The sequence below is a fragment of the Filicampus tigris genome, chromosome 4, assembly GCF_054856515.1.
Source record: "Filicampus tigris isolate MCC_2025a chromosome 4, RoL_Ftig_1.0, whole genome shotgun sequence".
Classification (NCBI taxonomy): Eukaryota; Metazoa; Chordata; class Actinopteri; order Syngnathiformes; family Syngnathidae; genus Filicampus; species Filicampus tigris.
The window spans coordinates 14971675-14993237 of NC_141220.1; the positions used below are offsets into that span (position 1 = coordinate 14971675).

The window sequence follows — 21563 nt, forward strand, 5'->3', positions numbered from 1 at the left end:
CTCATTTTTAAATACAAAATAGTGATTCAGTTGTGAAATGCAGGCATGTACACATAACGTCTCATAATCTTCACACACACATTTACACCCCCGCATGCACGCACACACACGCAGATCTCCGTTGTATATTACATGTCCCTTCTGCATAATTCATATCGATGGCCCAGATGAATAAAACAACTAACTGAAAAATGTACTTTCTTTTTTTAGAAAGCTTTTTTTTGTTTGTTTTCTTGCAGAAATCTATTTGTAGAAATTCTCTTTCCATTTAGAAAATTTTGAAAAATTGTGTATTTGATGAAAAACAGGTTATTTTCTTGCAAAATGCTATTTTTAGAAATCATGTTTATCCTATACAAAATCCTGTAGATGGGCAGTTTTGCATCTCAGCCATGGATATGTCAATACAGTATTGTCGCTGTCCTGTGAAAAACACGTATGTCCAATTTCGGAAATTTTTAAAATGTTTACATTAATGCAATGTCTGTAACGCGGAAACAGCATTCTTGTAAAAATAAGAAAAATGAAAAAACTGGAGATATGCGTTTTTCACAGGACAGCAACGATATGTTAGTTTCTATTTTTTTTTCTTACTGCTCACAATATGATTCAGTGGTTAGTAAGAATAACATAAATGATGCTGTGAAACTGCAAGACAAATGCAACAATCATGCTTTCTTTATCACTATCGTTTGTGTTCAATAATATTTCACTGTCATAGATATTTTTACATTTTCATGTATATATTTTTTTAATTCACTTTTAAAGTCACTAAATGACAGAGTGACAACGTTGTGAGGGGGCGCACAAAGGGAAGAAGAAGAAGCATAATGCACCCAGCCCCATGTATCGGTCAGATCTTGTCCATCATGAAAAAAAGAGCCTTTTTCTCGATAGTATTATTATTAATTGTACATTTGAAACAGCTGGGTCTGTTTTTATTTTTGTGATACTTCGCCATCTTGGAGGCCTTCTTGATGACAAGACAAAAGCGGTGGCCCTCTTCCTCTCTCAACATTCAGTAGTGTGTGTGTGTGTGTGTGTGTGTGTGTGTGGGGGGGGGGGGGGGGGGGTTAAGCAGTGTATCGTCACTCCTAGTCGTGACTCACGAAACACACTTCTTTTCGCTCCCCTCTCGCTCTCTGTAGCCCTCTCTATTTATTTTTTATATACGCCTGAGCGGGAGGCTTGCACACACACGCAGACACACACACACACACATACGCAGTAGTCATATTTGTCGCACAGGTTCAATTTTCATTGTGCACGTTGTGTTCAATTATATCTTGTTTCCTATCAGTATTTTTTATCAATTTATATTCTACATTTCTGATTGGTCCATCTTATGTACTATCATAAATATGCAGTATTTTGCTATCATTTTAAGTCTTACAATGAGATTAAGCGTCCTAAAATTATGTCAGTTTTGTAGTAATTACATTTTCTGTGTAAAAGCTATTATTGCAAGGGAAGACTCTGTGAGCATTATATTGTGTCCAGAAAAATCAGACGAGGTCATGATTTTACAAGATTGAAATAGGTTCAAGTACCCTAAATTGTTTTAAAAAATCTATTTGATCCTAATGATATTTTTTTACTGAATATATAAGTGAAATTTTATGCAACTGACACATTTTGAATCTTTATAGTTTATACATTGTAAACAAGATTTGACTGACAAGATGTATTTCCATATCGGAATCCAGCTTACACCACTGACTGCACTGACAGGAAGAGGACAGGCTTAAACAAAACTTTTTTTCAAAAAATAGCCCCCAGACAAGTATTTAAACTAAAAACCATGAACAATTCCTAAAAGAAAAAAATCAATTACTTATCAGTTGAATTAAGTAAATTGGGCTCATTACTTTTTGACTGCCCCTCATATTGTATACCTCCTATCTATCCATCCATCTATCCTTCCATCCATCCATCCATCCATCCATCCATCCATCCATCCTTCCATCCATCCATCCATCCATTCATCCATCCATCCATCCATCCATCTATTGTAGCGAATATGCCTTCATGTGGACCACATCTTCAGGTTATGAGACTGATTCAGCCAGATGCCATCAAGTCTGCTCCAGCTTCACTTAAAAACAATTGAATCACCAGGAGACCCCGACAATTGGATTTTACAAGGACATGCTAGGACTCAGGAAGACCCAAATCCTGATAAGGAGCCACTCGTCGTCACCTGAAAACCTCTCCAGACAATGGATGTAGATTCGAACGGCCTTAAAACAGACTTCATGGAGCCTCTCCCCAGCAGGAAGCCAGAAGGTTCCTCTCACAGCCCGACGAACATTGACAATGCTGGATGAAGACCGACCCCAAGAGGTCGACATGGGAACTGCAGCATTAAACTTCCTATGCTTTTGATCAATCAAAATTACCTTGAAATGAAACATATTTGAATGTATGTTTGTGTATTGCTTACTGTGTGTATCCAGCTAACTTTGCATTGAGAAATTTGCTTCTCTATGGTAATAATCATATTCCTGGTCCGGTTTATGAGTGTAGGCTTAAACTCACATCTTTGACTCCTAAACTTTGGACGGACTCAGAACATGACGTTTCCATCTGAAGTATGAAAATTGATGCCAGTTATGAATTGTGAAATGCACAAAGGTTTTAAACAGGACAATTTGATAGACTCAAATCTAACTTTATTGTTATGAATTGAGGCTCACCCGCCCGAAAATCGCCCGCAGTAGACCTGCACCTAGCTGAAAATTGGAGTTCTCCAAACCTTCATCGCCACACACGTGGTCAACGCGCCGAACTCCGGTGGGGCAGCAAACGCTGAAGCAACACGCCAGTGTTGCCCCTTTTGGAGCCCGACTCCATGAGAACCCAACCAAGCTTTGGTCCCGCTCCAAGCAGCCTCCTTCTATTTTTCCTTTTTTGGTTGTTTTCCCATCTGCAAAAGTGAAGGTCCTTCCCCTCTTTGCTCATCACGTGACCTTAAGAAAAAAAGTAAGTGACCACTCTGTAGCCACCAGGGCTTTTCAGGGGGTGCATACAAAATTGGTAGCTGAACACTAGCACACTTCCAGCTGGCTCTATAGTCGCCCTTATGCTCACCTATCACACATCCCCTTTTTTCTTTTCTCTCAGTTAATTTCGATATTTGCTTTCTTTTTCTTCATTTATATAAGCTTGCTATATCGTAGTGTTTTCTTGTATGTTAGAATAGTTAATAAACATTGTCCATATACAGAAGTCAAGCGTGAATTGTGCGTGTTTGGGTCAAGGTATTAACCTCTATTTTATTCCAAGAGCGAACTTATTATATTGTAGCACCTTCACATTTTATGACTGATTTAATTAGGTTTTTCGTCAAATTCCCCTCTAAATAACATAAAACTTTGACGTGGTGCCCCTAGAGGCGGGCAGGAATAATGCAGGCATTGCTCCCGGCCGCTACAAACTATTGACAATCTTACGAGTGACGAGCTAAACTAGCTATCCATCCATCCATCCATCCATCCATCCATCAATCCATCCTTCCATCCTTCCTTCCTTCCTTCCTTCCTTCCTTCCTTCCATTCATCCATCCAGCTCCTTCTGCACCATGACAAACCAATACAGAGTCCGCATCACTCTAGACGCTCCGCCAATCCGCCTTTTGAGCTCCCATTCCATCCTACCCTCACTCGTGTCAGCAGGACCTCAAATTAGTTCTCACAACTGACATGGAGAAGTCACTCCACCCTTTTCTGACTGAGGACCATGGTCTCAGATTTAGGGTTGCTGATTTTCATCCCAACCGCTTCACGATCAGCTGCAAACTGTTTCAGTGAGAGTTGAAGATTGCGACTTGATGACACCAACAATAGCACATGATCTGCAAAAAGAAGAGATGTATTACTGATTCCACCAAACCACATCCCCTCTCTGCCTCGCCTGCACCTAGAAATTCTGCATATAAATATTATGAACACAATCTGTGACAAAAAGCAGTTTTGGTGCAGTCCAACACTCACTGGAAACGTATCTAATTTACTGCAGATTAGTCTCGAACAGTGATTGTACAGGGACTAAAGAGTCTGTATCAAGGGGTTAGTTACCCCAAGCACCCACCACAGACCTCCCTGAGGGACACGGTCAAACGCCACAAATCACATGTAGGCTAGTTGGGTGAGTGCCCATGCCCCCCTCGAGAACCCTCCTGAGGGTGTCGAGCTGGTCCACAGTTCCATGGCCAGGACGAAAACCATTTGACTGTCCGACAGACCGTCCTCTCCAGCACCCCTGAATAGACCTTACTAGGGAGGCTGAGGAGTGTGATCGCACTGTAATTGAAACACACCCTCGGGTCCACCTTTTTAAAAAGTGGGACCACCAACCTAGTCTGCCAATCCAGAGGCGCTGTCCCCGATGTCCACACAATTTTGCAGAGGTGTGTCAGCCAAGACACGCCCACAACAACCTGAACAGGAACTCTGAGCAGATCTCATCCACCCCTGGGGCCCAGCACCGAGACGCATTTTAACCACCTTGATGACCTCAACCCCAGAAATTGGAGAGCCCACTTCAGAGTCCCCAGATTCTGCGTGGTGTGTTCTGCAAGGTGTGTCGAACGAATTGAGGTGGTATTCAAAGTATTTTCTCGACTGACTCACAACGTCAGCAGTACCCCATCTCCACTATACAGCGCTGATGGTGCACTGCTTCCCTCTCCTGAGAAGGCAGATGGCGGACCAGAATTTCCTCGAAGCTGTCTGGAAATATTTCTGCATGGCTTCACCAAACTCCTCCCGTGGCAGAGTTTGTGCTTCAGTCATCACCGAAACTGTGTTCCACTTATCTGGCGGTACCACAGGCCCAAAAGACCCCATAGGATGCTTTCTTTATCTTGACGGTATCCCTTACCACTGGTGTCAAATGATGGCTAAGGTGATTGCCAGAGGTGGACATTTTACTAAAAGTTGCGGGTCCTTCAATCGCCATCTGCCTGCACCCTGGGTACCCTTCCGCCATATGTCTATCTGTAAAGCCGGACCAAATAGTAATCGCCCATCGGTCAGTCCGTCTATTATTTTAAACACGTTTCCATCTATCGTCTTAGCCCTGCCTCTCCACTAAGTGAGTGAAAGGTGAACCGCGGCCGGCCAGACTCAATACGTCTCCTTTTAGGACCTTGGAAACTCATCGCGGCAGGACTCAATACGTCCCCTTTTAGGACCCCTTAGCCGTAGCCCTTCATTACTCTGTCTCGAAAAGTTGGTAAAGAAAATAAGATCACATATCTCATTTTTTAGCTGCGTTGCCTGAAATATATTGGGCTGTCCGTCCTTTAATAATCAGCGTTCTTGGTTGGACTCAGAACAGCGTTCTTGGTTGGATCCAGGAGAATGGAAAGTTGGAAAGAGATCAGAAAGGAATCGACAGAGTAGAACAATGTCAAGAAATACATACACACTGATGTCACATTTTGCCCTCTACTGTAGCTTCGGATAGGACTTTGAACAATTTAGTTTAAATACTAATGTTCTTGCTTTGACAAGGGACACTTATCTCCAAATGTTGGTCAAGAAACTAAAATTGGTAGGTAATTGTAGATTGGTCACTGATAAACATGTACACCCTTTCATGTCACATTTTATCACAGCTACCTTGAAAATTTTGGGCCTGACAGCATTTAAAATGAACAGTGTTCTACCATTTGCTGTGACAGGAGAAAATTATCAACTAAAAGTCTGTTGATACCAGGGGCGGAGCCAGAACGTGGCTAATGGGTGGGCCTGAATATTTCTCTCACTGAGCACAATCCTCCTCTCCCGACACATCGTTTATTCAAATAAAATGAGAAACTGAATAATATGACGTTCGGATCTTCCTTAGACAGCCACGATTATGCCATTCTTAATATTCAATAAAATAAAAAAACACAATGAAACACACATTCAAAAATAATTTAATAATAATTTACAAAAAAATTCAAAGTATATATTTTTTCAGGAATCTCACTGGATGGGCAGTCTGTCAATCTGGGTGGGCAATCAAGGCGGGCCTGTGCACCCTGCACACCCATGGAGCCACCCCCGGTTGATACAATAAAATGTATCTACATTTTTTGTGACTGGAGTAAAAATTGTATTTTCTAAATTCCTGCTTACAGGTTAAACATCCATCCATCCATCCATTATCGATACTGCTTATCGTCACAAGGGTCGCGGGGCGTGCTGGAGCCTATCCCAGCTGTCTTCGGGCAGTAGGCGGGGGACACCCTGAATTGATTGCCAGCCAATCGCAGGGCACAGGTGAAACATAATATTTTTTATTTAGGGTATGATTCATCATGTGGTCCAATTTAAAAGGTCTTTTCTCGGAACCCATCTTGCACGACTTAGCTTCAACAACAATGTTAATGGAGGACTTTAAATGCGGACACAACCATGCACTTATTCAATTGAACGCGTCTCGGTTGCATTGTGCAGTTAAGTGCACCTCAGTGCTCTTACAGGTGGGAGGGCGTGGAAGAGTGAGGGGAAATTTGGTTGCCTGAATCTCAAGGAGGAATTTGTCATTGAAAGACCCCCAAAGAATAGCTAAAATGGCGGCTTCAAAGCAAAATGGATGACCTCCTGTCAGACAGTGTGATTGAGCCGATGGCGAGTCATCAAACGTCACCGCCATGCTCACCTCACAAGCAATGACGAAAATTTAAATGTTTACCATTTAATATTTCAACACACTTCTAGAGTAATACAACAATATTTCAACACACATAATATAGAGCAATGGATACCAAAAGTATTGTACAAACAGTGTAACAGTGTACCGTTCACTCCATATGTTTACAGTAAAAAATGATCGGCTGATTTTCGTGAAAAATTACGTGATCGGAACCCTCTGCACGCTGCGGAGGCGCGCGACACTAACAAACAGAGGCTAACATGTCTGCTGTCTGGAGTTTGCGTCTTGTAATACTGTATATGCCATTAAAAAGTACCTTGCAGGGGGGAGCATGGCCAAAATTTCAACGCAACCAACTTAATCCAACATTTGAAGAAAAAGCAATTGGAAGACTATGGTGATCTTACGAGGCTCACTGCATTGAAAAAAGTCAAGGCGCACACAGCAGCAACAATGAAACGGCAGCTAACGCAGCCCATGCTGACCAACTCAAACCCATATCACCGCGACACGCGAAAGGCAACGCAAATAACCAGGAAAATAATCAAATTTATCGGAGTTGATGACCAACCATTCTCGGTGGTGGAAGACACCGGATCCCGCCGTCTGCTCGCCGACTTTGAGCCTCGCTACGTGCTACCGGGGCGCAAAGACTTCACAGATGTAGCTCTGCCTGAGCTCCACCAGAGAGTGTATTGTCACATCGAAAGTTTCCTAAAAGAAGGCCTATTATCCTGTTTAAGTTTTACAAGTGTTAAATGGAGCTCGGATGTCAGTCCTGTGTCGATGTCGAGTCTAACAAGGGAGTTTTTCGCTCGAGTACTGCTTTTAATGACAATGTTCGAAACGAGGCATATTCCAAAAGACAAAATACATGCGGTATTGAGAGATAATGCGCGGAACATGGTGTAACCTATGACAATGCGATAAGCTATAAATGGGCGACCGAGTTTGGGGTGTATGGCACGCACGCTGCAGCTTGTTATGCATGATGCGTTTCTGTCACAGCGCAGTATAAGTGGCATTATTGCCACAGGGAGACGCATTGTAGGTCACTTGTGGGCAACACACAACAACAACCACTATATCATTTTATAATTCACAAAAAGATTAACAGTGACTTTTTTCTCGTTGACATATGCACAAGATAGTTTGTCTATGCACAAGACAAGAGACCAAGTTCCTGAGTCATTTCAATTTAGGAACTCAGCGAATAGTTTATTCAAGTGAAGCCTGCATGTGACAATTTTTTCTAATTTGTCTATATTCTGAACCATGGAATGTTTAGGTGGCATGTTATTTATTTGACTTTTTGCATAATTAAGTCTGTTGAGACTGCTGATTATTTTGATCTGTTAAAAACTGTTACTAAAAGCTGTTAAATTTAAGTTTTTCAGTTATCTTTGTGACTGAGTAATTGTTGTATTGTGCCAGCAACGGTTTTGTATTTTTTCATACTTTTGAAAATATATATAGATTTTTGTCAAAATTACAGCAATAATATGGCTGCTTTTTTTTTCCAGATAATATTGCATAATAGCAGTCACCATAAATAAATGGAAAAATATACAGATATTCCATGTGATCGGAATCGGTATCGGTATCGGCCGATCTCACTCATGCGTGATTGGTATCGGTATCGGTGTCATAAAACCCTGATCGGAACATTCCTACAGTAAACGAATCCATAATCCAACGTTTCCAAACTAGCAAATTTAATTTAATCTCACAATATGCATCCATAATCCTGCCCAAAGACGTACATTATAATATTACCCCATAGCCACCACTTTCAGTTGGAGTAAAAAGCAGGATTACAGCAGATGACATTCTATATTTTCAACATGTGCTGAAATACATTACTGCATGTCCTGTTTCATTCTTCTTTGAATTTTACTCCATCTCAAATAAATATGTTTGTCACTATCTAGTGGTTGATCATGGAATCGCACCTGATATAAATGAGCGTTAGACCAAAATAGAGTTTGAGAACATTGTAAGTCGGTCAGGAGAACGGTATCAAATAAAATCTGGAAAATAGTGGAGCCCTGAACCTGAAATCTGCGATGGGGTATTGTACTTGGTGGAAATTTGACAGAAATCGGACAAAATTTGTCGGAGTATCTTTGAACGACCCCCTGAAAATATTCAAAAAAGAGCCTAAGAAGACCTCTTCAAACTACAAAGGCAGACTTTCTTTTAACTAAAATAGTTTCTTGAGACTTTTATCAGGTTGAAATTCACACTAGTTTTGATGGCTGGATATTTAAAAAATTCAGAGTGCAATTCATCTATCTTCACTCCCAAGCTGTGTAGACGTGTAATGATAAAAAGTCAAATGTTTTGCAATGTAACATTCCCCACGTGTCTTGTATACATGGTTTATTGACGGTAGCAGTTTAATCAAATCTCTTGTAGGAGTTGATATTTGAGGACCCTTGAAATGGCCAATGAGACCAAAGAATGGCCCATTCGAATTTCGAACCAAAATGGCAGACATCCTGTGTTTTCAAGCATGGATTCTTGAGACTATTTTGTGGGTCTACTCATAATCTTGCCTGCCAAATTTCATGTTGCTAAGTCAAACTGTCTTCAGGGACTGAATTTTTAAAAATCATTTCGAAGCCACTCTTCTCAGATGCAAGAAATAAGATACTAGGTTGCATTTATATTAGGATTGGCCCTATAAGCAAATTAGAATAAAGATGAGCAATTGCATGAGTGTGTGTGCGTGTGTGTGTGTGGGGGGGGGTGTGTGCGTATGTGCGGCAGAAGGCAGGAGGGGAAAAAAAAAAGATGTTCCTAATGCAGGTCGGCCATCTTGTTGTGATGAGCTTCGGGGCTGAGTAATGTTGATAAATGTATGAATGAATGTAATTATGTCATCATTTCATATCACTTAGCATACCTTTTACATACTGTTAACCTCCACTTATCCCCCAAAAAAGAGAAAAAGAAAAAGCCGCCCTGTTTTTCAGTGGAGCCTCGGCAGAGAAAATGGCTGCTCAGGTTTCCCACCCCTGTCTGACTCCCATCATTTTAACAACAAAAGGGATATTTAGCTCCCTGATATTTGTGACTTGATAACAATTTCATCTCATAGCTATCGTTTGATTTGTTGGTAGTGAGACATTTCAAATTAAATGATGTGTCATATTTTGGTCCAAATACATATACTACTTTTAAAATAGACTCATAGTCACAATTGAGGAGGTGAAAAAGTTGCAAAATCATAATTATACAGTAAGTGTCATTTACCGATTTCAATATTAAGACACTTTTATTTTCTAAAGTTAGCCTTTTGTTCATGTCAAGTGCATTGAATTTTATTTGTGCTTGAAATGGATATACACTTCAATAGAGTTACATTTTTTTCCGTGTTTTTACTGTCATGTACAAAACATTTTAAAGAAAATAAAAATAATTGCATTCATCTTCGTGTGTGTTTTCATTTTTTAAATGTAACTTCTATTAAATACAATAAAAAAAAATTAGATCAGAAGTACTTTTGAGTGCATTTTAATTATTTGTTGTCAATAATGAATAGAACTGATTTCACAGCAAGACACACCACATATAAAAATCAGAGCTGGGCATTCAGCCTATGTAAAGGACAGGTCCGTCGGTCCGCCTATGACGAATGCTCATTTTGTAGGCGATAAACTTTAGTCGGGAAACTTAAAAAAATAGACGAACTATGCATAGGCGCAAGTGTATTCTCGTCCATTTATGTATTTGTGTATCGCCTCGACATTGCTGAGTATTGTTTCATTTGTTGCTTGATTCGTGCATTTTACATCGGGCCTGTTTTTGGTCAGCTAATGGGTCCTAATTCACATCAGGCATGTTCTTTGACAGCTACTGGGTCCTAAAAGGGGATGTTTTTAGGCCCTATACCCAAATTTGTACCCAACGATCCTCATTGAACTGTGCATGTAGTCGAAGTGCACGTAATGTTCCAGAGCGCAGGTTAAAAGCGGTGCTGGGCATCGTCAATCTGTCTATAACTTCTGGGCGGTATTTCTGGCCAACCAACGTGATCCCAGTCCGTCCGTCGTCGGCGACAGCCAATCGGCGTTGAGAACATAATCTTCACATCACACGCACGCGCCGCACAAGCAGAAACGGCGCCAAATGAAGAAAAATATCAAATAAAAACAACAGGCGCTGTAAGAATAATAATGTATATCATGATTCATGTGTTAGGTTTTTGCACAGCGTGGTGATTGGTGAAATAAAAACAAAATGAAAATTTTTTAATTTGAAAAATGTAGTAACCTTGCTTGTGTGTGGTAATAAATAAGAACATTACTTTGAATCAAATTAAATATAATGTTTCAAATAAATTGGATTTATGGTACATGTTGCAGTTTTGATGTAAATGGTAGAATTTGAAAAAAATCAAAAAAAATGTTTTTGATAAAAATTCTGAATGTGTTTTGTTAATGCGTGTGTGTGCGGGTGTGTGTGTGTGTGTGTGTGTGTGTGTGTGTATATTTCTTTTTCCTTTTTTTGCATTTTGAGATGAAGAACAGGAAACTGTTCTTCTGCATCCACTTTAAATACACTTCAGTCAAAAATAACCCAATCCACTAAGTGGGTCAATTTGACCCACCTTCTTGTTTTTTGTTTTCTTTTGTTTTTGTGTTTTTTTTACAAAACAGACCAATTTTTGGGGTTGTTTTGTACAAGACGACCCATTTTTTAAAATTTTGTATTTATTGGTAAAATATCAAAAATCTATGTTGTTGTTGACACTAATATACATTTCTAATATTTTGGCTACTTTATTTAGTGTCACAAGTAGCATTAAAAACATAGCAACAGACAGGTGTTTAATTCATACCCACCATAGGTGCTGATGGCTTTATTTTAAACAATATATATTTTGAATTATCTTTGCAACAAGTTACTTTTTTTGTATCTCAATTATTGCAGTGCGAGTGTGTAATGTATCATTTCCCATTATTTTCAAGATAGACAGATGCACATTTGCCTCACAGTCAGTAGTTCCACATTCAAATCCCACATTCCCCCAAAAACCTCCAAATTAGGTTCATCTGTGACTAGATTAGAAGAAACAAGCAACAGACGTCCCATTGTTGTATCATAGCATCACGATATTGCTGTGTTTGCACATTTTTGTAAACATTTTCTTATATCTTTTCATTGGACCACACTGAAGAAATGTCGAATGTAATGTATTGTAGATAACATTTAGTAATTGTACACCTTTTATAGCATGCAGGGTAAATTTACTGTACTCTCAAAATAACTCAACACTCAACTATTCATGTCTAACCACTGGCAACAACTCAAAACCACCACAATTTGGGCGGGTTGTTTTATACAAAACAAATGCATTTTGGGGGTTGTTTTGTGCAAAAACAAAATAAAAAAAAAAAACAAAGTTGGGTGAAATTGATCCAAGTAATGGATTGGTCCATTTTTTACACAAATTGGGTTATTTTTGACCCAACTGTTTTCAGGGTGAAGTGCTTGGTCCAAAAGATAATGACTCAGTGCTGTGTTATTTATATTCAACACATCGGGTTGAGAATTCGAGGGGTAAAAACTACTCATACTGATTAGTTAAAGCTATCAAGAAATGGGTTGCCAGGTTATCAGGAAAATTCAATAGTCAACCCAATGTTCTGGGTCAAAAAAGTTAACCCAACCTTGTGGAAAGGTAACTCAGTGAGGAAGACAATCCAACATTTTTAGTGTACATATATTATCAATTTTCCAAAGACGTGTGAATGGTCTCAGCCACTGTACTGCAGCACAGTTTCAAGGTGTTGGCAATCTTATAGCCAAGGTCATCTTCATGTGGAGCAACTTTTTTTTTTTCAGATCTTCAGATAGTTTTTCACGAGGTGCAATATTGAACCTTCAGTGAGGAGTATGAGAGAGTGCAAGTGATAACACCCGAAATTTAACACACCTGCTCCGCATTACCAACAGACCATGTCACACTAACGAGTTACTGGACACCGGAGTGACAAAATGCTTAATTGGGCCCAGTTTGGATATTTTCACTTAGGGGTGTACTGACTTTTGTTGCCAGCGGTGTAGACATTAATGGGTGTGTTGTAAGTTATTTTGATGTGACGGTAAACTTACAATATTATGCATGTGAAGAGGCTTGTGGCAATTTTTTTTCCAAGCAGCTGCTGCTTTACACATTGCATTCTATGCATCTGCTCTGTACTTGGTGAAGCAGCATGTGGCTCACTTTTCAATGCCCTGTTTCAAATAACCTTAAACATACAGGTACTGTATGTATGCTTATGATCATGAGGTGGGTCAGTGTTTTTTGTCTACTTGTGACAACAGCTGTTATGTTTCTCACATACTGCATTCCCTGTGTCTGCTCTATAAGTGAAGCAGCATGTGGCACATTTTTCAGCACCCTGTTTCTGAGCGGCTGGAAGGAAATTTATATTTATGCCCACGAGGCAATTTATGCATCGTACAAGTCCGACAGCAGCTACTGCGTTACGTACTGCATTCCGTACATTTGCTCTGTAGTTGGTGAAGCAGCATGTGGCTCATCTTTCAACGTCCAGTTCCAAGTACTGTAACTATAAACAATTGTATGTTTGTGATCATAAAGCAGATCAGTATTTTAGTCTTGTGACAGCAGCTGCCGTGTTTGTTACGTTCTACAGCATTCCACGTGTCTTCACTGTACTTGGTGAAGCAGCATGTGGTTCATTTTTCAATGCTCCATTTCCGATTAGCTGTAAACATTTATAGGATTGAGAAACAGTTCAACGTTTTGTCAGTTAGCTGGCCAAGAGCTATCATGTCAGTCGGAACATCTTGTGTCCTGCATTCCGTATGTCTGCCATGTACAATCTCTCCTTTTTCTCACAAGAAATACACTACAAGTTTTTTTCAGTTTCATACAGAAATGTAATATCTGTGTGTGTGTGTGTGTGTGTGCGTGCGTGTGCTGGCGTGCTTGTGCATGTGTGTGCATGCATGCGTGTGCGTGCATGTGTGTATCTATAATTTTCACTGAGTAAAATAATTATGAATCCAAAAGAAATGCTTGAACGATCATGTGACCAATTTAAATGGTTAAAATGCACATTTTTGCAAACGTCTCATGTAGGAATTTACAGCGTGTGCATCTTTTGTGTGTGTGTTTGCGTGCGTGTACGTGTGTTCTTTGGTGTTTGCAATCATAACATTATTAATAATTATTTAAGGTATACATTAAATCCATACATCTCAAATTGGAAAATTTACATTAAATTGTTATGGTTTAGTGTACAAATGCAACCAAGTTTTTTATGTTTTTCAGTCTGTGCGTGTGTGTGTTCTCTCATTTGCATATGTGGTTTAAATCAAGCTTTACACTGGAGAAAAAAAACCCAAACCTGCCAGTGAAAGTGTTTGCATGTAAAAAGTATGGGATTTCTTTTTATTTATTTATTTTTACAAATTTGTTTATTTTTGTCTTTTTATTCTTTCCCTGTTGACCTGAGACGTTGCTCAGAGTTGATGTGTGCTACATTATTTGTTATTAACAAATGTGTGTGTGCGTGTGTTTGAATGTGTCAGTTATTTTAATATATCGTCGCTGTCCTGGGAAAACACTTATCTCCAATTTTGGAAACTTTTTTACTTTTTTACTTTAATGCGATGTCTGTAACGCGGAAACATGATTCATGTAAAAATAAGAAAATAAAATAAAATGGAGATATGTGTTTTTCACATAACAGCAATGATATGTATATACGGTATGGTATATTTGTATGTGTATTTATATGAGTAAACATAACTATGTTCTTTGCTATATGTTGCAGGGAGAACATGATTGTAGGAATGAAGCTCAAAACTGCACACACACACACACACACACACCGAACACACACAGGTGAGTGTCTGTATGATCTTATATACGATCACTGGTTGATAGTAATGATAATAGTGCACTTGGGCAGCATGCACATGCTCAAATTACCATTCTTAACTGACCATGATTACATAAATAATTACATTTGTCAAAAAAAAAAAAATTAAGTAAAAATAATCTTTGAAAAAAGTCCTATACACACATAATACAAAATATTGCTAGTGTTAAAACACCCGAATGTAATGTTTCACACACACACATTCTGAGACACAACACTGTTTTGCTAGTCTACATTTATATGCACATATATGTACATTAATGTAGAAAGTGAGCTTTTGATTTGTAATATGAATATTGAAACTTTGACTCACATTTACAAAGTATTACATCCATTTCAGTTATCTCAAGCTCATGAAAAGATGCACATAGTTACAGTTAAGAAAATAAATGAAATCTTGGTATTGTGTAAATTACAACCTCACAAACTATACAACATCTTTAACAATGCCTCATAAATGTGGCTAAAAAAATAGCGTGATGTAATTAGTATTCACAACACTTTTGTGTAACTGTTTTGTGTAACAGTTTGACATTCCTCACCTTCTCCCGCTCTCTCACTTTTTTTATGTGTGTGTGTTCAGATGTACAGACGTCCGCCACAAAGCTAGAGGAGGTATGTTATGACAGATTCTATTGTATTTGATGTAAAAACGTGATATTCATCTATGAGGAGTGTATGTTGGGTGCACTAGACTAGTTGTGTGTCTTTGTCGTCACTTTCCAGACTTGTCGTATTCCTCGTCAGGAGATTATTGCAGGCTTGACGTCGTTGGGTTAAAAGATTAGGATTATGATGATGATGGGGTGGAAGACACGCTTGCACTTGCTATGAGAGTGTATATGTCGCTGTCCGCTGCGGTGGTGCTGAAATGGGAAACCAAGAGTGTTTCAAACAAATGTTTGAAAAAAAGCGCAAAGACTGTGTTAACATGGTTCAACGCGTACATTAACTGGCTTTATTATTAATTTGGTTTATATAGGTCTATCTATCTATCTATCTATCTATCTATCTGTCTATCTATCTATCTATCTATCTATCTATCTATCTATCTATCTATCTATCTATCTATCTATCTATCTATCTATCTATCTATCTATACACACACATACACACACGCACAAATACCATATGTTACATACTCCATAAATACAGTATGGTACTGTATATGTATGTGGATGTGTGTGCGTGTGTTTAAGCCTGACAATTCAAAAAAATAAATCCGAGCAAAGTTTAGTTCGATTTAGGTTTTTTGTGTGTGTGTGTGTGTGTGCGCATCATACTGAGAGCTGTTTCTAATATTTTGACACTTTTATGTCCTGCATATCTCAATATAGTAACAAAAATATTACAAAAATCTCTCAGTGTGATACTCCCACAATAGTAATAAACTCATAATACTATAAATGAATATCTCTCAGGAACTTTCAAAGAGTGTGAAAGTGTACCTAATCAAGCGACCTGTGAGTGTGTTTCGTGCGTGTTTTAAGAGAAGGGGCAGGAAAAAAACAACTCAGAGTGTGTGTTTGTGTATGAGCGAGATAAAAGAAAGACAAAAACTTTGGATTAAACAAATCCTGATGTTTCTTGTTGGAATATAAAATCCTTTAAAAAAGTAATCGTTTTCCTCGTATTAAAATGTCACTTTTTGTCCTGTTTACAGCTTTCAGGACGAGCCACGTGTCAAGGGGGACTCTTAAAAACATTTTTAAACCAAAATTACAAAATACTTCTTTGTCTTTTTCCCCACACGCGTCTGTATGTGCGTGTTTTTGAGTGTGTTATACTTCCAACCATTTTCACATGTACTGTACATTGTGTGTAAAAGTTGCAATGTTATAAAGGCGACGTCACGTGAAAAATATATAATTATGTGACATAACTTTATCCAGTGTGTGTGCGTGCGTGTGTGTGTGTGTGTGTGTGTGTGTGTGCGATCTTTTGAGCTGGGCTGGGGTAACCGTCGCGTGCACGCGCATCGGCTGGCACTTGTGACGCGGAATGCGAGCCGCCGCGCGCGCACGCCGGCCATGCGCGAACATTTTTGTAGTTTTGCACGCTCGCAGACTACGCCGCAGGCTTCACGTGACGTAGTCGCAGCTCATTTCGTGCGCAATTTACGTTTAATTGGTGCGCGTGCGCGTGTGTATGTGCGTGCGAGAAGCGAGAGTATGGCGACTGCACTTGTGTGTATGTGAGAGCGTGAGTAATAGAGAGGAAATTGTTCAGAGGATGTGAACACGTGCATGAACACAACGTTTATATAAAAATATTTAAAATAAAATGTAATATAATGTATGGATAAGCGTGTTGTCCCTGTGTTGTTTATGTAATCTCCTCGAAATTTGCTCGTCCAGTGTCATGCCGAGGAGGAGGAGGAGAGGAAGTCTCGCGAGAGTGAGAGTAGCCGGCATCAAACATTCCTGGGAGTTGTGGTTTTATTTATTTATTTATTTTTTTTAACCGGGAGGGAGACTTTTTCGGATGGTGGATGGATGGATGGAGAATAACATAGTATGGATTTGTTTTGGATAGATAGATGGATAGATGGATAGATGGATAGATAGATAGATAGATAGATAGATAGATAGATAGATAGATAGATAGATAGATGGATGGATAGCAGGTGTGTTCTGGTTTCTATGCAGAAGACGAACGGATACCTAAAAAAAACGGGTGAGTGACTCATGTCTGAGTAGTCGTGCGATGACGTCACCGACCGACGTGTCGCGCGGCGAATCGGCGCTCCACCCCTGCGGCCGCGGCGCGCGGTTCCGACCAATAAGGTGCACATTTCATTCATAAAGCGGCGTGGGCACTCCGGCGGGGTTTCGTAACGCACCCTGAAACCGACAAACCTGTCCGGTACGCCAGCCAATGGCGACGCTTGTCAGCCTCATTAGGGTCGGCCTCCAACACCGAGCAGAAGCCAATCGGAGGTGAGAAGAGACTAGAGAGGCAGCGCACGTGGCCAATAGAAGCCGAGGTAGGCGGGGCGTGGTCAAATCAGGCTTGGCAAGTGTTGAGTGGGGGGGAGGAAGTGAAAGAGCGTGATGCTACAACCTCCTTATAAAGCCACTCTCTCACGCCCTGCCGTGAAAATTAGAAATTAGAGCCTTACAATTGGGGTCTCATTCACACGGCAACTCTTTTGGACCGAACACCACTGCCACTACTACGTGCGCCGCCGCCGCCATGACGTTGACCGACGCTCAGGACATGCTCCGTGGGGTCGAGACGCCTCTCTTCTGGGTCGGCGCCTTCACGGTGGCCTTTCTGCTTCTGTGGATCCTGTACCGGCTCTTGACCGGCTTCAGGGTATGGGTGCTGGGCAACGGGCAACTGCTCTCCCCCCGGTTGGGCAAGTGGGCAGGTGAGTGCTGGTACCCCTCCCTTACTTCACCTCCACATACCACTTCAAGTGAAGCCAGGTGTGCCCAAACTTCACTTTCGGCGCATTGCTGTTATTATGATTTATTTTTATTTTTGTTTTGGGTGGGGGTCTAGTTTTTTATGAGCTCAATCAAAATTGTTGCGGTGGTTGCATAACCGGCGCAGGTAAGCGGTTGATTGCTTGGCACGATGACGGCTATGAGGTTCAATTCAACTGTGTGTGAGTGGGTTTTCACCTACATTTTGTGTGCCCCACTTTTTTGTTTTTTGTTTTTGCTCGGCTATAGCGCACTTTGGAGCCCCATTAACTCCTCACAAGCCACATGGTCTTATTTTGGAGTGGGTGACCTACATTTGGATGCTTTAAATATTAGTGTATCGTCCGTATTGTGGGATAGAATGAACGTTAGATGGAAATTTTAGCATGATTGGTGTTATTTTTGCAAGGATGGTCTCGCTGGAATTTTCCCTGCCAGGGTTTGACCCACTTCTGCATGGACAAAAATACTGCGCAGTGTGCCTGTAACACCCCCTCCCCTCCACACGCCCCATCAAATATGCTCAAAATGAATCTGCATTGATTAATGGTGCTTTTAAGTATGACTAGTTCCACTCCATGCCACCCCCCCTTTTTTTTTAGGGATGAAATCCTAATCAAACATGCTCAAAATGAAAGTGCATTGATGAATGGTGCTTTTACGGGTGACTAATGTACATTTTTTTTTACCTGCCTCCGCCCCCGAACAGACCCACCCCCCCCCATTCCATCTCACTGTCGTTGCGCACACTTACCGGTGCACATCGATGAGTCATGCACTCATTCACCGCTTAGTCATCCTTTGACCATATAGGAATAGTCACCACACACCCTTTGCACCCGTCCTTTTGGTGCATTGTGAAAACCAATGGCACATGAATGCATCACCATCATTGACTATGACATCATAGCTTTAATAATTAGATTATTTTCCCGTTAGTCATCCCTCTCAACTACGTAAACGTCATTCATTTGTGATCAGCTGTGTAACCCTTTAATACTTCTGGGATTGATCATTGTAAAATAAGTCAAATAAATTCAGTGATGAGTCAGCAGTTTGGTGCCACATGTGAACACATAATTGAGATCAGCCCAGAATTTGGTCTCGGGTTGGTTCGCGTTTCTAATGTGAACACAAAGCTCTAATGATTCACTTTGCCTTGTTTTGCATCAAATACAATCAGACCTGAATCCTGAAACTTGTAATGTGAATTCTAAAAGAAGTCTCCCCTTTCTCCAGTCCTCTGTTGAAAGGAACTGCTGACAGTGAAGCAAAACAAAACTGGATTCACTTCAATTTAGAACTACTCATTCACATTCATTTTCTGATCCAATTTATGTTGTTGGTGCCACTTTGTATTAACATTCCTCATCCTTGAGACTTGCTGCAAGTGATCTGTTTGGTTTTGCTTCAGAAGTGTCAACCATATTTACTTGGACAGGATGTTGTGTTTCAAATCAGCTTGCAACTTGAAACCCCAAAATAACACATTTGGTTTTGCTTCAGAGGTCTCATCCAGATTCATTTAGCATTTTATTAACATCATCGTCGAATGTCGACCAAGTGAAAGTCAATGTCCCGTTTTTCTTTTTAGAGAAACTGACCTTGTTGACGTCAAACCAGCACAATAAGGGATTCAGTTTAGTTTGCGTTCACATTGTCATTTAGATCTGGTTCTAGGTTTCCCTGATCCAATTCAGGTTGATCATGACCATTTGTATTTACAATGCGCATCCTTTTGACTGCCACAGGTGATCTCAGCTCGGTTTCGCTTCAGAAATGTCACCCAGATTCGCATTGGCTTTTATTGACATTGTGTTGAATGAAGAAAGTTGTCCACAATAGGACAAGAACCAGATTCTTTTACACTGAGCTTGCAATGTGAACGCAAAAACAGCAAAGTACATTTTTCTGTTGCTTCATTCACTTCTTGGTGGGAAAACCCAGTGAAAATGGGAGTTAGATTTTTTAACGACCAAAAACACCCTAAGTCCTATTTGTTCACGTTGGTGGTCGCGAGAAGTCTCCCCTCCTTTTTTTTTGTTTTTTTTGGTGAGGATATCGACCCCTTACGAACACCACTCCCAGAAACCTGTTGGTGTCGCATAGTGAGCGCGTCTGGCAGTTGACCCAGACGGGAAGTGTATTTGAAAAAGGCTTACTCGCTGCAACAAGCGCTCTCGCCTCGGCTGGTCGGACCAGATACGCAGGTCGGGCCTGTTGATGCGGTGGATGGCGTGATTTGTCGTCGTCTTCAACCTGTGAGGGGCACCCTTCTGTGAAAAAGGATGATTTAAGCTTGAATAGTCTTTAAACATTTGTAGTATTTTGCAGGTGGTGTCCAAGGATGAGCTGGTTGTCAGAATCCAGTTTCTCGGACTAAGGCTAGTTCAAAGTAAAAGTATCAATGCAGCTTGTAACAATGCCTTACTTAAAGTACCCTCATTAGTGTTTCAAAAATTTCTTGAAATGAAATTTCCCCACAAATACTCAATCACAGTGCATGGAAGAAGTTTTTTTTTTCCCGCTCAGTAATGATTGGATCTAAGAGGTACAACATTTGAAACAAGAGTCGAAAGTAAAAATGCAGATATTAATGTCTCGAAATGCTAACATTACTCCAAAATACTCGATTACAGTGCCTTTTTAAAATAGTTGTTTATAATTGCATTTAAAATGAGCAGCACTTTAAAGAAAATCATATTCAAATAAAACTAAAATTCCATATTAAAAAACATGAAGTTATAGTACCCTCCCCTAAAAATATTGCAGTGCATTTTTTGGTTGTTAATTATTTTCCTTAATAATACCTGTTCAAGTATTAGTCAAATTCAGGTTTGAATAATACTTTGACACATTAAAATTACTTTAACTCATTTACTACCAGACTCTCTTTTACTCTAACGTTTGAGATAGTCCAGCCATTCAATCCCAGGAATGTATTTGTATTTTTTTCAAATCTTTTCAAACGTTAGGGTAAAAAGGGTCTAAAAATATATATATTTTTTTGTGATTTTCTTTTATACTCTGCAATGAATGGATTCAAAAGTGTAATATATAAAAACTAGTGCTGGACACGGCTAACACTGGCGCTAGCACGTCAAAGACGGAACTCTTTACTTGTACACCACGTCTCCATTGTTTGGGTTGGTAATGTATGCATAATGTCATTTTATTGTAAGAGTTGTACGGCGTCGACAGGTCATTTATTTGAACAAAGTTATGCCACTCTTTTGCTCCAAGTGAGTATGCCGTACACATGCGTCGCTGTGTTAGCTGCCGCTTCTTTTTTGGTTTGAATACTGCTTCTTCGTTGGTTTAGTGGCTTCTTCTTTGTGTTTGGATGCGGATGCGTGCTGTCAACAACATGCACAATGCCGCGATCGGGATTGCTTTGTGATTTTTTTTTTTTTTTTTTCGGAACATTTTAGCGAAGGCGTTTTCTATTTATCAATAACGTGTCAATCGTGATGCTTGATGGTGAATTATCGTACAGCTCGAACAGCACTTTCAACAAAACTCAATCAAGGAAAAGTTAAGTTTCAGATTATGATAATGC

The 21563-nt window shown here is 40.0% G+C and overlaps 2 protein-coding genes across 2 annotated transcripts in view; both read left to right on the forward strand.

The window, feature by feature from the left end:
* Positions 1-16878, forward strand: part of LOC147148616 (uncharacterized) — a 36027-nt gene extending 19149 nt beyond the window's left edge. The window contains exons 5-7 of the mRNA XM_086027495.1: positions 14466-14536; positions 15157-15188; positions 16237-16878. Coding sequence (XP_085883621.1) covers positions 14466-14536; positions 15157-15188; positions 16237-16349 — 216 coding nt within the window. The 3' untranslated portion in view covers positions 16350-16878. The remainder of the gene's footprint in view (positions 1-14465; positions 14537-15156; positions 15189-16236) is intronic.
* Positions 16879-17437: 559 nt separating this feature from the next.
* Positions 17438-21563, forward strand: part of hsd17b12a (hydroxysteroid (17-beta) dehydrogenase 12a) — a 28398-nt gene continuing 24272 nt past the window's right edge. The window contains exon 1 of the mRNA XM_086027492.1: positions 17438-17946. Coding sequence (XP_085883618.1) covers positions 17769-17946 — 178 coding nt within the window. The 5' untranslated portion in view covers positions 17438-17768. The remainder of the gene's footprint in view (positions 17947-21563) is intronic.